Source organism: Scyliorhinus torazame, chromosome 16, assembly GCF_047496885.1.
Source record: "Scyliorhinus torazame isolate Kashiwa2021f chromosome 16, sScyTor2.1, whole genome shotgun sequence".
In the NCBI taxonomy this organism is placed as follows: Eukaryota; Metazoa; Chordata; class Chondrichthyes; order Carcharhiniformes; family Scyliorhinidae; genus Scyliorhinus; species Scyliorhinus torazame.
This window is the reverse complement of record NC_092722.1, coordinates 159,911,024-159,928,022: the sequence shown is the minus strand read 5'-3', so window position 1 is coordinate 159,928,022 and position 16,999 is coordinate 159,911,024. Positions and strand designations below refer to the sequence as shown.

Sequence of the window (16,999 nt, the reverse complement as noted above, 5' to 3'; positions counted from 1 at the left end):
CATTTGTTCATTGTGGAAATTGATTTGAAAATAATTGTGAAAATAACCATTTCTTGTGAGCTGAAGTTTTGGTGATACGGTAATGTTGTTTTCAAAGCTAAGTTACAGGAGTGTTGATTCTGACACATCTCTGTCTTTGTGTGTTTACCAGTGTTTCCTTGGCCTCTGAGAAGAAAGGTTCAGTTCCACCTCTGCTAATTAAACGCGTTGCTCCTGTTCCTCCACAACACTCAGAGCATGTTAAGCCACTGGATGCTGTTGAAGTTCTCCAGAATCATCTTGAGCAGACTCCATTAAGGTATCATTGTACAATATGTAGAATTTTTTAACTTGAAGCTGAGAAAATTGTTGAGTCACTCTGACTCTTGAATGTCTAGTCCTTAATTCCCTTTGTTTGAGGAGCTGACATGTTTGAGGGGCTGACAAGCTACCATAGAATTGGGCTTAGCTGCCTTATTTATCCTATATTTGTTTTAATTCTCCTTTCTTCGATCACACTCATGCACAAATCCCAACTCTCCATACTTTTGAGAGAATTCATCCTTGCCTTGAGATCTAGGCTTTTGATAACATGCATAGGAAACAAAGAGCTAACACTATACATGCCTCGCGTAAAACCTTATTCCTTCTTAAGATCTAACTCCAATCATTGAAAATGATAGAACATCCACTCAAATTTTGTTTGAAAATAAATATATTGTGCACATGTAATAACGAAAAGTCCTGCTCCTGATTTCAGTATGTGTTAAGGGGTGCTCAGGGAGACATGAGGAGGAGGGCTGACCCTGAATACACAAGGGAATTTATCTCCTGATGATGCTGCAGCCCCGTCCTCTTATGGAAGGAGCTGGCACTGACAATTGCTGCCACAGCCTCCCAGTCACTTTTCTGGATTCATGTCTGCCTGATCCTGGCAGAGGGTATCCCTTCTCTGCCCGACCCCATCAAGAAATGTGCTGCGGGCTCCCTCCGTAAAACATTGTGCAGTCTGTGGTATTATCATAAATGTATGAACTGCAAGGGTTAAAGAAATGTATAACTCAACCACTAAAGGGAGCTAGATGTACAAGCATACAAGACATTGATGCTAAGTTTTATGGGTGAGAGGTTGAGGAGAAGGCGAGAGCAGACTGAAGGAAAGATAGTGTGAGTGAGAGCAGATCATAGTTAATGTTATAGTGTAGAGATTAGTAGAAGGTGAGTGTAGATTATATGTTTATTATCAAATGTATTATCTAGGAGTAAGTATCAAATTCAAATTAGTAGTGTTTATAAATTGATAGCTTTGTTCAAGTTAAAGCCATTTTGTGGCCTTTGTGAACACTACGCCAACTATCCTGAATTTAGCAATAAAAAGAAGTCTTTCTTGCGGTCATTCCCCAATTATACTTGGAACAAGTGGCGGGGAGGCGTTTAAAAGGAGAGTCTCACTGATTGCAGAGATTAGGGCCGGGATTCTCCGAGCCTCCGCACCGAAATCATGCTCGGCGGAGGATGATTGGGGGCGGAGAATGGGGCGTCAGACCTGCGATCAAGTCCAACGTCTTCCTATGATTCTTCGTAGACTGGAGAATTGCCGTCAGTCCCGCGAGCACGGTCGACGCACCGCCGGTCGGCGTCCATTGAAAGAGGCCTGTTGACGCCGGCGTGAAATGCTCCGGTGTTTCCGCTCGCATCAACACTTAGCCGCCGTTTAGTAGAATCCCGGTCTAGGGTTTCCCAAGGCGAGCATATCAGAATCAAGCTGCCATGAGTGCGTTTGATTCACGTGGAGAAAAATCATTTTTATTCACGAAGCTGAATATATGGTGAGTTTTCCAGCCGTCGAGGACGATGGGATTTTCTCCGGTTTTCTCACCGGAGCTGACACTGAAAAAATATGGCAAATATGACTCTATAAACTGAGGTACCAGAGTAGATTAAATAATAAGCAGGTGTCATGAGGGAACCTGATCTAACTCAGTGAGCCGAATGTTACCACTGAACCAAGTCTGATATTTTGGGTGGGTGAGATCTCCGGTATTCATTGGATCATGTTATACTTCACCCAGGCCTCAGCATTCCCAGGGCTTGAAGCATACCGGGTTCCCGAGTCTGTGTAAATTTGCTGCTTGAGAACTTGGCATTGAATGTTTCTTCAAGTTGGAAGGTCTACAAAATACTGGATGGGTTAAAGTGTATGTGACAGAAATGGTGAAATGTGCTGTGGTCAAGACTCTAATGTATAGAGAGTTGAAAAAAAATCCCACAAATAATGCAAATGCAAAATTAAAAGATATGTTAGAAATTAACAGATTTAAAGAAGAATGAGGTTAATAGGCTGGATTCTTCGTAAACCGGCGGGGTGGGCAACTCCAGTGTGAAGGAGTGGCGTGAACCACTCCGGCGTCGGGCCGCCCCGAAGGTGCGGAAGGGGCTTGGCGTCACGCCAACTGGTGCCAAAGGGCCTCCGCCAGCCGGCGCGAGTTGGTGCATGCGATGGAGCATCATCCCAGTGCATACGCAGGGGGAGTTCATCTCCGCGCCAGCCATGGCGGATCGTTACACCGGCCGGCGCGGAAGAATAGAGTGCCCCCATGGCACAGGCCCGCCCGCGGATCGGTGGGCCCCGATCGCGGGCCAGGCCACCGCGGGTGCGCCCCCCGGGGCCAGGCCACCGCGGGTGCGCACCCCGGGGCCAGATCCTCCTGTGCCCCCCCCCGAGGACCCCGGAGGCCGTCCGCAGATCCAGGTCCCACCAGTATGTACCAGCTCTAATTTACGCCGGCGGGACCGGCCTAAAACGGGCGGCCGCTCGGCTCATCGCGGGCCGGGGAATTCGGGCGGCCCCAGGGCCCATAGCGTCGCGCCGGTCCTCGCCATTCTCCGAGGTGGGCGGCGCGATTCACGTCAGCGGGATTTTTGGGGGCTGGAGAATTCGGCAGCCGTCGGGGGCGGGATTCACACCTACTCCCGGCGATTCTCCGACCCGGCGGGGGGGGTTGAAGAATCCTGCCCAATATTTTGGAAGAGATCCATCCAGCAGAAACATTGTTTGTCTTTTCGATGCCCTTCACCCTGCTATTATATTGACAGCTCTTTTGAGCCTTATTCATAAGACGTAGATTTGTTCATTATGGAAGGTGATTTGAAAATAATTGAAAATAACCATTTCTCTTGAGTTAAAGTTTTGGTGATACAGTAATGTTGTTTTCAAAGCTAAGCTGTAGGGGTGTTCATTCTGACACATCTCTGTCTTTGTGTGTTTACCAGTGTTTCCTTGGGGTCTGAGAAGAAAGGTTCAGTTCCACCTCTGCTAATTAAATGCATTGCTCCTGATCCTCCACAACACTCAGAGCATGTTAAGCCACTGGATGATGTTGAGGTTCTCCAGAATCATCATGAGCAGACTCCATTGAGGTATCAATGTACAATATGTAGAATTTTTAAACTTGAAGCTGAGTAAATTGTTGAGTCAACTCTGACTTTTGAATGTCTAGTCCCTAATTCCCTTTGTTTGAGGGGCTGACAAGTGACCATAGAATTGGGCATAGTGCCTTAATTATCCTTTATTTCTTTCAAAGTTCTTTCTTAGGTCATGCTCATGTGCAAGTCCCAACTCTCCATACTTTTGAGAGAATTCACCATTGCCTTGAGATCTAGGCTATTGATAACATGCATAGGAAACAAAGAGCTAACACTATGCATGTCTCGTGTAAAACCTGATTCATTCTTAAGATCTAACTCCAATCATTGAAAATGATAGAACATCACCTCAAATTTTGTTTTGAATTAAAAATATTATGCAAATGTAGTAATGAAAAGAGGCAGAAGAGTCGCATGATCTGATCGAGTTGCCTATTTACAGCAGGCAAATAACATGACAATCCCAGGTGTAGAACAAAACTAGTTCTTTCTAAATAATTTTGGAATCATATACAGAGCTTTTTATTCCTTGATTTTCTTAGCTCACTGGAAGAGATGATGTTTATTGGAATTTCAAGCTAATTTTTACTTTCCAGAGCGCAAATCAGGTTATTTTTCAAACTTTGATTTGATTAGAAAATCGCATTTGATGTACTGGAAAAGAGAGACCAGCACGCAAGATGTTCAACATCTTCATTCAAATTGACTAAAGGATTTGAGCATCATGTAGGAGTTGAATCAATCACAATGTTTGAGTTGATTTTCCACAGCATCATTGAATGAAATTGCCAGACATGTGCAGGGTAGGAATATGGAGAAAAATCGCAATGGGTGTGGATCGTTTCCAATTTTCATTGATTGGAATCTGAGTCCTGTTCCTGACTTCAATATGTGTTAAGTGGGGCTGAGGGAGACATGAGGAGGAGGACCTACCATGAACGCACAACGAAGGCCATTCATCTCCTTTGACTGCAGCCCCTTCCACTTATGGAGTGAGCTGGCGCTGACAATTATGGCCACAGCCTGCCAGGCGGGCTCGGTCACTTTTCTGGATTTACGTCTGCCTGATCCTGGGAAGAGGGTTTCCCACCTCTGCTCGACCCCCATCGAGACGTTAGCTGTGGGCTCCCTCTGTAAAACATGGTGCAGTCTTTCTTGCACCCATCCCCGCGCATGGACTTTGAACAGGTGCTGGGGAGACATTTAAAAGGAGCGCCCCACTGATTGCAGAGATTAGGTTTTCCTGGGGCGAGTGTATCAAAGGCAAGCCGCCATGAGTGCGGTTGATTCATGTGGAGAAAAAAAATTTGTTCACGAAGCTGAATATATGGTGAGTTTTCCAGCCGTCGGCAACGGTGGGATTCTGCCCGGTTTTCTCACCGGAACTGACACTTTGAAAAAATATGGTAAGATTCCCCCCATTACTCTATAAACTGAGTAGATTACATAATAAGCAGGTGTCATGAGGGAACTTGATATAACTCAATGAGGTGAATGCTACCACTGAGTCAAGTCTGATATTTTGTGTGGGTGAGATCTCCGGTATTCATTGGATCATGTTGTACTTCACCCAGGCCTCAGCATTCCCCGGGGCTTGAAAGAAACCGGATTCCCCAGTCTGTTTAGCTTTGCGGCTTGAGCACTTTACGTTGAATGTTTCCTCAAGTTAGAAGGTCTACAAAATACTGGATGGATTAAAGAGTGTGTGACAGAAATGGTGAAATGTGTTATGGTCAAGACTCCCATTTCCTATATCACAAATAATGCAAAGGCAAAATTAAAAGAAATGCTGTAATTTTTCAGAATTTGAAGAAGAATGAGGTTAACATTTTTGACGAGATTCATCCAGCAGACACATTGATCTGTGTTTGTCTTTTAGATGCTGTTCAACCTATTATATTGACAGCTCTTTTCTGCTTTATTTATAAGATGTGCATTTGTTCATTGTGTAAGCTGATTTGAAAATAATTGTGAAAATAACCATTACTTGTGAGCTGAAGTTTTGGTGATACGGTCATGTTGTTTTCAAAGCTAAGTTACAGGAGTGTTGGTCCTGACACATCTCTGTCTCTGTGTGTTTACCAGTGTTTCCTTGGCCTCTGAGAAGACAGGTTCTGTCCCACCTCTGCTACTTAACCCTGTTGTTCCTGTTCCTCCACAACACTCAGTGCATGTTAAGCCACTGGATGCTGTTGAAGTTCTCCAGAATCATCCTGAACAGACTCCATTAAGGTATCAATGTACAATATATAGAAAGTTTAAACTTGAAGGGGACTAAACTGTTAAGTCACTCTGGCTCTTGAAAGTCTCGTCCCTAATTCCCTTTGTTTGAGGGGCTGAAACGCGAGCATCGAATTGGGCTTAGCTGCTTTACTTATCCTTTATTTGTTTTTAATTCCTCTTTCTTAGATCACACTAATGCGTAAGTCCCAACTCTCCATACTTTTGAGAGAATTCATCCTTGCCTTGAGATCTAGGCTTTTGACAACATGCACAGGAAACAAAGAGCAAACCCTGTACATCCCTCGTGTAAAACCTTATTCCTTCTTCACATCTAACTCCAATCATTGAAAATGATATAACATCACCTCAAATTTTGTTTTGAAATAAATATATTATCCACATGTAATAATGAAAAGAGGCACAAAAATAATATGATCAGATCTAGCTGCCTAATTACAGCAGACAAAATAACAAGGCAATCAAAGCTCTAGAACAAAATTAGTTCTTTTTAAATAACTTTGGAATAATATACAATGCTTTTATTTCTTGATTTTCATAACTCACTGAAAGATATGGAGTTGGATTCTCCGCACCCCGACGCCAAAACCACGGCCGTGCTGGGGCGGAGAATCCATTTCCCTTCACGGAATCGGGACCGGCGCTGATTCCCTGATTCTCCGGGCCCCAAAAAGCGGAGTACTCTCCGGGTACGCCACGCTGCATATCACCTACCTGTGCCAATTGCTGGATGCCCGCCCCTCCATTCGTCTCCCCCCCCGACCGGCCGAAGTCCTGACGGCGTGAATTTTACATGGTCCTGCCGGTCGGGATAGTAGCGTGGTGGCTGCGGACTCAGTCCACGGCTGCCCTGGTCGAAGGCGGGCCGATCCGAGGGCAGGGGGTGTCTTATACGTGGCCGAGCAGTTTTTGGGCGGGCGGTCAGGGTCGGGTGCACGGCCAATCGGGCGCACTATGTTCAGGGTCCAGCTCAGCGGTCTGAATCCACCATGTAGCACGGCGTGGCCACTGGAGGCCACCTCCATGCGCATGCGCGACCTCCGACCCGGAAATGCGGGGACCCGTATCTGCAGCAAAAGCTGCTTGTTTTACACTGGTTCACTGCTAGCCCCGTGCAGGACTTGGAATATGTGGCCCTTTCACGCCAGTTTTTCTGGCGTAAATGTCCACAGTTTTTACGACAGCATGGGGACATAGTCCCGAAAACAGAGATTCCAGCCCATGTTGTTTATTGGAATTTCGATCCAAGTTTTCACTGTCACAGATTTCAAATCAGTCTATTTTCCAAACTTTGATTGATTAGAAATTCTCATTTGATGTACTGGAAAAGAATGACCAGTACCCCAAGATGTTCAACATCTCCATTCAAATTGACTACAGGAATTGAGCATCATGTATGAGTTGAACCAATCACAAGGTTTGAGTTGCTTTTTCACAGCATTAATGATCGGAATTGCCAGACATGTGCAGGGTAGGAAAATGGAGGAAAACGGTATTGGGTGTGGATCGTTTCCAATTTTCATTGAAAGGAATCTGAGTCCTGCTCCTGATTTCAGCATGTGTTCAGGGGGGGCTGAGGGATACATGAAGAGGAGGACTTACCATGAATGCACAAGGAAGACCATTCATCTCCTGATGACACTGCAGCCCCATTCTCTTATGGAGTGAGTTGGCGCTGATAATTTCAGCCACAGCCTCCCAGGCGGGCTTGGTCACTCTTCCGGATTCAGGTCTGCATGATCCTGGGAGAGGGTTTCCTGTCTCTGTCCAACCCCATCCACACGTTTGTCGAGGGCTCCCCCTGTAAAACATGGTACAGTCTTTCTTGCAGTCATCCCCCCAGCTGGAGTTGTAACCAGTGCTGGGGAGGCGTTTAAAAGGCAAGCCACCATGAGAGCGGTTGATTCACATGGGGAATAAAATTTATGTTCACAAAGCTGTATAGACGGCGAGTTTTCCCATCGGCACCAATGGGATTCGTCCCGGTTTTCTCACCGGAACAGACACTTTGAAAAAATATGGTAAGGTTCCACCCTCTGACTCTATAAACTATTCACCTGAGGAAGGAGCAGCGCTCCGAAAGCTAGTGACATCGAAACAAACCTGTTGGACTCTAACCTGGTGTTGTAAGACTTCTTACTGTTCTATAAACTGAGGCACCAGAATAGATTACATAATAAGCAGGTGTCATGAGGAGAACTTGATCTAACTCAGCGAGCTGAATGTTACCACTGAGCCAAGTCTGATATTTTGGGTGGGTGAGATCTCCGGTATTCATTGGATCATGTTGTACTTCACCCAGACCTCAGCATTCCCAGGGCTTGAAAGAAACCGGATTCCCCAGCCTGTTTAGCTTTGCGGCTTGAGCACTTTACGTTGAATGTTTCCTCAAGTTAGAAGGTCTACAAAATACTGGATGGATTAAAGAGTATGTGACAGAAATGGTGAAATGTGTTATGGTCAAGACTCCCATTTCCTATATCACAAATAATGCAAAGGCAAAATTAAAAGAAATGCTGTAATTTGTCAGAATTTGAAGAAGAATGAGGTTAACATTTTTGACGAGATTCATCCAACAGACACATTGATCTGTGTTTGTCTTTTAGATGCTGTTCAACCTATTATATTGACAGCTCTTTTCTGCTTTATTTATAAGATGTGCATTTGTTCATTGTGTAAGCTGATTTGAAAATAATTGTGAAAATAACCATTACTTGTGAGCTGAAGTTTTGGTGATACAGTAATGTTGTTTTCAAAGCTAAGTTACAGGAGTGTTGGTCCTGACACATCTCTGTCTTTGTGTGTTTACCAGTGTTTCCTTGGCCTCTGAGAAGACAGGTTCAGTTCCACCTCTGCTACTTAACCCCGTTGTTCCTGTTCCTCCACAACACTCAGAGCATGTTAAGCCACTGGATGCTGTTGAGGTTCTCCAGAATCATCCTGAGCAGACTCCATTAAGGTATCAATGTACAATATGTAGAATTTTTAAACTTGAAGCTGACTAAACTGTTAAGTCACTCTGGCTCTTGAAAGTCTCGTCCCTAATTCCCTTTGTTTAAGGGACTGATAAGTGACCATAGAATTGGGCATAGTGCCTTATTTATCCTTTATTTGTTTCAATTCTTTTTTCTTTGATAATGTTCATGTGCAAGTCCCAACTCTCCATACTTTTGAGAGAATTCATCCTTTTCTTGAGATCGAGGCTTTTGATAACATGCCACGCGTAAAACATTCTTAAGATCTAACACCAATCATTAAAAATGATAGAACATCGCCTCAAATTTTGTTTTGAATTAAAATATTATGCACATGTAGTAACGAAAAGAGGCACAAGAGTAACATGATGGGATCTAATTGCCTATTTACAGCAGACAAAATAACAGGACAATCACAGCTCTAGAACAAAACTAGTTCTTTTTAAATAATTTTGTAATCATATATAGTGCTTTTATTCCTTGCTTTTAGTAACTCACTGGAAGAGATGTTGTTCATTGGAATTTCAAGCCAATTTTTCACTTTCACAGATTTCAAATCAGGTTATTTTTCAAACTTTGATTGATTAGTAAATCTCATTTGCTGTACTGGAAAAGAATGACCAGTATACCAAAATGTTCAACATCTCCATTCAAATTGACTAAAGGAATTGAGCATTATGTACGAGTTGAACCAGTCACAAGGTTTGAGTTGATTTTCCCAGCATCAATGAACAGAATTGTCAGACGTGTGCAGAGTAGGAAAATGGCAATGGGTGAGGATCGTTTCCAATTTTCATTGAATGGAATCTGAGTCTTGCTCCTGATTTCATTTTGTGTTCAGGGGGGGCTGAGGGATACATGAGGAGGACTTGCCTTGACTGCTCAATTAAGGCCATTCATCTCCTTATGATACTGCACCTCCGTCCGCTTATGGAGTGAGTTGGCGCTGACAATTGCTGCTCCAGCCTCCCAGGCGGGCTTGGTCACTTTTCTGGAATTGTCTGCTTGATCCTGAAAACAGGGTTTCCCGCCTCTGCCCAACCCCATTGAGAAGTTTGCTGAGGGCTCCCTCTGCTTAACGTGGTGCAGTCTTTCTTACAGTCATCCCTCAACTGAACTTGCAACAAGTGCTGAGGAGGCATTTAAAAGGATCGCCCGACTGTTTGCAGAGATTAGGTTTTCCCGGGGCGAGCGTATCAGGAGCAAGCTGCTATGAGTGCATTTGATTCACGTGTAGGAAAGAAATTTTGTTCAAGAAGCTGAATATATGGCGAGATTGTATGCCGCCGACACCGATGGGATTCTCCCCAGTTTTCTCACCGGAACTGACACATTTAAAAAATATGGTAAATAAGACTCTATAAACTGAGGGACCAGAGTAGATTGCATAATAAGCAGGTCTCATGAGGGGAACTTGATCTAACTCAGTGAGATGAATACTATCACAGAGCCAAATCTGATATTTTGGGTTGGTGGGATTTCCCGTATTCGTCGGACCATGTTGTACTTCACCCAGACCCCAGCAATCCCAGGGGTTGAAAGTTAGCTTTGCAACTTGAGCACTTTACATTGAATGTTTCCTCAAGTTGGAAGATCTACAAAATACTGGATGCATTAAAGTGTATGTGACAGAAATGGTGAAATGTGCTGTGGTCAAGAATCATATATATAGAGAATTGAAAAAAATCCCACAAATAATGCAAAAGCAAAATTTAAAGAAATGTTCGAAATTATCAGAATTTGAAGCAGAATAAGGTTAATATTTTGGGCGCGACCCATCCAGTGTTTGTGTTTTGGATGCTCTTCAGCCTGCTGTTACATTGCCAACAATTTTGGGCCTTATGTATAAGAGGTGCATTTGTTCATTGTGGAAGTTGATTTGAAAATAATTTTGAAAATAAGCATTTCTTGTGAGCTGAGGTTTTGGTGATACAGTCATTTTATTTTCAAATCTAAGGTATAAGAGTGTTGACCCTGACACGTCTCTGTCTTTATGTGTTTACCAGTGTTTCCTTAGCGTCAGAGCAGAAAGGTTCAGTTCCACCACTGCTACTTAAACCCATTGCTACTGATCCTCCACCACACTCAGAGTATGTTAAGCCACTGAATGATGTTGAAGATCTTCAGAATTATCTTGAGCAGACTCCATTAAGGTATCAATGTACAATCTGTAAACAATTTAAACCCGAAGCTGAGAAAACTGTTAGGTCACTCCGACTTTAGAATTTAGAATTTACAATGCAGAAGGAGGCCATTCGGCTCATCGAGTCTGCACCAGCCCCTGGAAAGAGCACCCCGCCCAAGCCTACTCTATTCCCGTAACGCAACCTAATCTTTTGGACACTAATAGGCAATTTAGCCTGGCCTATCCACCTAACCTGCACATCTTTGGACTGTGGGAGGAAACCGGAGCACCCAGAGGAAACCCACACAGACATGGGGAGAACGTGCAGACTCCGCACAGACAAGTGACCCAAGCCGGGAATCAAACCTGTGACCCTGGAGCTGTGAAGCAACAGTGCTAACCAGTGTGCTACCGTGCCACCCTTCTTAAGATCTAACTCCAATCATTGAAAATGATAGAACATCATATCAAATTTTGTTTTGAATGAAAAATATTATACGCATGTAGTAACAAAAAGATGCAGACGGGTAACATGATCTGATCTAGTTGCCTAATTAAAGCAGACAAAATAACAAGACAATCATAGCTCCAGAACAAAACTAGTTCTTTTTAAATAACTTTGGAATAATATACAGGGCTTTTATTTCTTGATTTTCTTAACTCGCTGGAAGAGATGTTGTTTATTGGAATTTCAAGCCAATTTTCACTTTCCAAATCTCAAATTAGGATATTTTTCAAACTTTGGTTGATTAGAAAATTTCATTTGATGTAGTGGAAAAGAATGACCAGTACCCCAAGATGTTCAATATCTCCATTCAGATTAACGAAAGGATTTGAGCATCATGTATGAGTTGAACCAATCTTGAAAGGTTTGAGTTGTTTTTCCACAGCATCAATGAACGGAATTGCCAGATGGGTGTAGGTTTAGGAAAATGAAGGAAAATGGCATCGGGTGTGGATAATTCTATGCTTTAATTAAATGGAACCTGAGTCCTGCTCACACGGTAAAATACAAGTAGAAAATAGTTGTGATGGCTTGTCATGTTTCCCTTATTGGGATTTGGTTCACATGCCACTTACCACCTGCTGGATCATAACATTGTCAGTTTCAGGGAAGGCACTTCATCTGCCGAGAACCTCGCTTTCCTTTCAGCTGCTTCCCCGTTGCTGGCTCCCACCAGTGCATGGCAGCACCTTGTGCATTTCCACTTTCCACCTCTACTGAGGGACAAGGGCAGAGGCCACATCACCACTAACCGCTTCAGCAACAACAAGAGCAACATCAGCAGTAGCCTTCTCTTCAACATCTCAAAAATACAGATGAGATGGTCAAGGAATAAGGTGTGGCCCCTTCAAACACAGTCTGCAGGTAGAGGATCAGCTCTCTTGACATTTCTGACCAGGAGACTTAGGCTCTCATGGCAAGTTGCTGCTATCACCTGCAACCACTACGAACAAGAACCCCGGGCGAGATTCTCCAACCCCCCGCCGGGTCGGAGAATCGCCGGGGGCTGGCGTGAATCCCGCCCCCGCCGGTTGCCGAATTCTCCAGCACCGGATATTCGGGGGGGGGGGCGGGAATCACGCCGCGCCGGTTGGCGGGTTCCCCCCGGCGATTCTTCGGCCCGGATGGGCCAAAGTCCCGCTGCTAGAATGCCTGTCCCGCCGGCGTGGATTAAAACACCTCTCTTACCGGCGGGACAATGTGGCGCGGGTGGGCTCCGGGGTCCTGGGGGGGGGTGCGGGGCGATCTGGCCCCGGGGGTTGCCCCCACGGTGGCCTGGCCCGCGATCGGGGCCCACCGATCCGCGGGCAGGACTGTGCCGTGGGGGCACTCTTTTCCTTCCGCCTTCGCCACGGTCTCCACCATGGCGGTGGCGGAAGAGACCCCCTCCGCTGCGCATGCGCGGGGATGCCGTGAGCGGCCGCTGACGCTCCCGCGCATGCGCCGCCCGGCAATGTCATTTCCGTGCCAGATGGCAGGGCACCAAAGGCCTTTCCCGCCAGCTGGCGGGGCGGAAATCAGTCCGGCGCGGGCCTAGCCCCTCAAGGTTAGGGCTGGGCCACTCAAGATGCGGAGACTTCCGCACCTTTGGGGCGGCGTGGTGCCGGACTGATTTGCGCCGTTTTTGGCGCCGGTCGGCGGACATCGCGCCAATTGCGGAGAATTTCGCCCCCCTTTCTAGTGGAGCAGGAGCATATTGATGGTCATCAGGGTAAATGTCACTGGAGGACCTCTACACCTCCCATGCCTCTGCCTCTTGCCAAACTGTGCGAGGAGTGAAAGGAGTGAAAGTAGAGAGGTGCGTATGTACTGAGTAGCTTCTGTGAGAGGGGGGAGGACACCTTTTGTTGAAAGTAATTGTAAGGCATGGGATGAGGGTAAGTGTGGGTGTTGGCTGTTCAGGTGGGAATTTTTATTTATTCAAGGGATGTGGGCTTTGCTGGCTAGGCCAGCGTGTATTGGTCATTCCTAATTGCCTTTGCGAGGGTGGTGGTGGCAAGCTGCCTACTTGAACCGTTACAGTCTACAATGTGAGGAGATGCTTGGAGAGATAGGAATGAATGGATCTCTCAGGTGAGGCATGTTGTGGAGGAGAATGCTGGGAAAGTAGGAGAATGCTACACCAGTTTGACACCAGTAAGTATGAGCTCATTCCCCTGCCATGTCCTCCTGAGGTTTCGGATCTCCTTGGTGCACTGTCTCAATGTTGGAGGGAGCACATTCCTACTGGGATTTTCTCGGTCACTTTCATCCACGCCTGCTTGTTGGCAATCTTGTCCTCTTCATCCCACCCATGGTGAGAATACCTCACAGCAGCCCCTCAGATTCCACAACAGGACCGCTGGGAAAAGTGAGAGACTTGGAGAATTGTCTTCCCAGATATCCTCTTAATTCCTATGCAGCCTCAAAAATCCCAAGTGCAGGCAGGTCAGGGTAACCCATGCTGTGGTCCCTTTAATTTTAAATCCATCCTTTCACAGAATAGTTGCACAATCTCACTAATTGGCTGGGAAACCCAGAGGCGGGATGATCACAAGGTGCACAAATCAGTTAGCTGGGGAGTTAGCCAAGTTCCCAATCCAAAAATGATCCTGCTGTCTTGGCAGGTATTAAGTGCACAGGATTTGATACACACAGGTTTCAGTGACTAAGGGTTTTTATTAAAACTGCCTTTTATTGTAACTGGAATTAACAGGGTCAGAGCCAAACTAAAATGAGACACACATACCTGATATTCGCTGCAGAAGCTTTAAAAAGAAAGTCCAGAGTGTCAGATGATTGCCGGATGGACACTGAGTGTTCTCAGAGTGAACCGGGGTCAAAAGAGCAGAGGACATATGCCGTGAAATAAGGCTGTGAAAATTGCCCATGTAGGGAGGAGCAAAACCGTGGAGGAATCTTAAAATTAGGATCTTAAAATCGATATGGTGGGAGATGGGGTACCAGTGGGTGGTCTGCAAGATGAAGTGCTCGAAGTGTGGATTTAATATGTGAAAGGTACACTCCTGTGTCAGGAGAGGGCCTTGGACCAATGGCCCATCTGACTCAGCGGCAGAATGGTTCTGCCTAGCCATGTCTGATACATGGGCAGCATGGTAGCACAGTGGCTAGCACAGTTGCTTCACAGCTCCGGGGTCCCAGGTTCGATTCCCGGCTGGGCCACTGTCTATGCGGAGTCTGCAGGTTCTCCCCGTGTCTGCATGGCTTTCCTCCGGGTGCACCGGTTTCCTCCCACAGTCCAAAGATGTGCAGGTTAGGTGGATTGGCCATGCTAAATTGCCCTCAGTGTCCAAAAAAAAAAGATTGAGTGGAGTTACTGGGTTACGGGGATAGGGTAGAGGTGTGGGCTTAGATAGGGTGCTCTTTCCAAGGGCTGGTGCAGATTCAATGGGCCGAATAGCCTCCTGCTGCACTGTAGATTCTATGATTCTATAGGAACGATGAGATCTCAGAGTCTCCCGTGTTCCTTCATTCTTTATTCAGCTCATCTGAATGCCAACATTTCTGGCAACTCAAATCCCTATGCTGTTTAGTTGGGAATATGGATCGCCTTGCAGTTTGAGCAATTGCCGTTACATTTTTCTTCAGGTTGGCAAGTATCCATAATGCTGGATGGATTACAGGGTGCGGGATGGAAGTGCTTCAATATGTTGTGGTCAAAATACAGGGAGATGAAAAACAAACAAATAACATAAACACAAAATTTAAAGGAATATTAGAAATTGCAACAGGTCAATCAGAATTTGAAGGGCAATAAGTTTAATTTCTTTAGATCCCGTGCAATCGGCTGTACAGGGCCAACTTTTTTCTGACTTATTTATAAGACGTGCATTTGTTCATTGCAGAAGTTGATTTGAAAATAATTGTTGAAGTCAACATTTATTTTGAGCTGAAGTTTTGATGATACAGTAAATTTGTTTTCAAAGTTGAGCTACAGAAGTGTTGAGTCTGTAGTCATCTGTACATACATCTGCACATACACCAGGGACTGCAGACAGATGTAACAGCCACAGCATCACTAGAGGGCATCAGAGACGGGTGTAAAAGGTCCAGCCAAAGGTAGGATCCGCCTCTTTCAGAAACACAGGGCTAGTGAGCAGCAGCACACAGCGACAGCTCAGCATAGGCAGCTTACCTTAGCTTCACTGGTCATACCTCTTGACTGTATTATATCTAGTTAAGTTCCGGAAACAGAACGAACCCACTGAATAACATATTTGAGTTAACTGGAAGTCTACAATCTTTATTCAGACTTAGAGAATAACACAGACTCTGACACATCTCTGTCTCTATGTTTCCCAGTGTTTCCTTGGAATCTGAGCAGAAAGGTTCAGTCCCACCTCTTCTACTTAAACCCGTTGCTCCTGATCCTCCACAACACTCAAAGCATGTTAAGCCACTGGATGATGCAGATATTCTTCAGAATCATCTTGAGCAGACTCCATTAAGGTATCAATGTACAATATGTAAATGAAAATGTAATGAAGCTGAGAAAATTGTTGAGTCACTCTGACTCTTGAATGTCTAGTCCCTAATCCCCTTTGTTTGAGGGGCTGACATGTTTGAGGGGATCACCTGTTGGCAAATCTGCAGATTAGAGTGAGGCACTAAGCCTTACTCTAATGTGCAGATTCCCGAGGTACCTGAGGGTTTGGGATTCAATCCCTTTACCTCGGGGAACTCAGACGATCACTGTTTGTTACTGGTCCTCACCTGGATTCTCCGGCCATGCTCGCCCGGCGACTGGAAATTCCTACCCGAGCTTTACATGGCCCACATCCCACCGGTGGCGATCTTGCAGTGTGTGTGGCCAAAGAATCCAGCCCTTACTTTCATTTTATAACATTCAAATCAGTATTACAAACTGCATGAACCAAATGTATACTCAACATCCTTTTACAGAATTTTGTTTGAAAAGTTTGAGTGTGTGTGTGTGGTGTACACCACGCCATTGGAAGATGTTGAAATTGTCCAGAATCACTTTGAGCAGATTCCATTAAGGTATCAATCTACAAGAGTTAGAATATTTAAACTTGGAAGAAATCTGTCAGGACATAGTGGAAGATAAGAACATTTATTAAAGAAAAGATAAACAAGCACAAGAGAAACATGACATAATGCAGTTATGTATTTACAGCAGACAAAATAATAAACAACACATTTGATATAAATAATTTGTTTTACATTACTTTTAAATAACATGCATTTTCCTCGATTTTAAGACTACAATGAAGTCTAGTTAACTAGGTTGTTTCTTGGAATTTCAAATCAATGCTTTGATCTTTGGTCAAATTTCAAATCAGATTATTTTCAAACTGATACCTTTGATCTGAACAGTAAAGCTCCTTTAATATCCCAGAAAAGCAATATGATCACTCCTGAATTTTCATTTTACTTACACCAAACTTATTTTAATACTCCCATTTGGTCAACGTTCACCCCCTGGACATGGAAATAGACACAGGGGGCGGGATTCTGTGATCCTGAGGCTAAGTGTTGACGCCGTCGGAAAAGCCAGGAAGGCCTTGAAAAATCCGAGGTGCTAGGGTGAACATTTATGTAGACGCGGAGGTCCTACTACCCAAGGCACTTCAGGGCAAGGCCAGTCCCCTACGCACTACTCACTAAAGTAGAGGCTGAATTGAAGCGACTGGAGAACCTTGGCATTATATGCCCGCACAGTTCGCAGAGTGGACTGTGCCAGTGGTCCCAGTATTGAAATCTGACAATTTGGGCTGCCTTTGCGGT

At 44.9% G+C, this 16,999-nt stretch overlaps 1 protein-coding gene across 2 annotated transcripts in view; it reads left to right on the top strand.

Annotated features, from left to right (window-relative positions):
- Window positions 1-16,999, top strand: part of LOC140393173 (uncharacterized) — a 384,488-nt gene that overhangs the window by 110,169 nt on the left and 257,320 nt on the right. For both annotated transcript variants that reach the window (XM_072479311.1, XM_072479313.1), the window contains 6 exons: window positions 152-298; window positions 3,253-3,399; window positions 5,491-5,637; window positions 8,459-8,605; window positions 10,628-10,774; window positions 15,554-15,700. In XM_072479311.1, coding sequence (XP_072335412.1) covers window positions 152-298; window positions 3,253-3,399; window positions 5,491-5,637; window positions 8,459-8,605; window positions 10,628-10,774; window positions 15,554-15,700 — 882 coding nt within the window. The remainder of the gene's footprint in view (window positions 1-151; window positions 299-3,252; window positions 3,400-5,490; window positions 5,638-8,458; window positions 8,606-10,627; window positions 10,775-15,553; window positions 15,701-16,999) is intronic.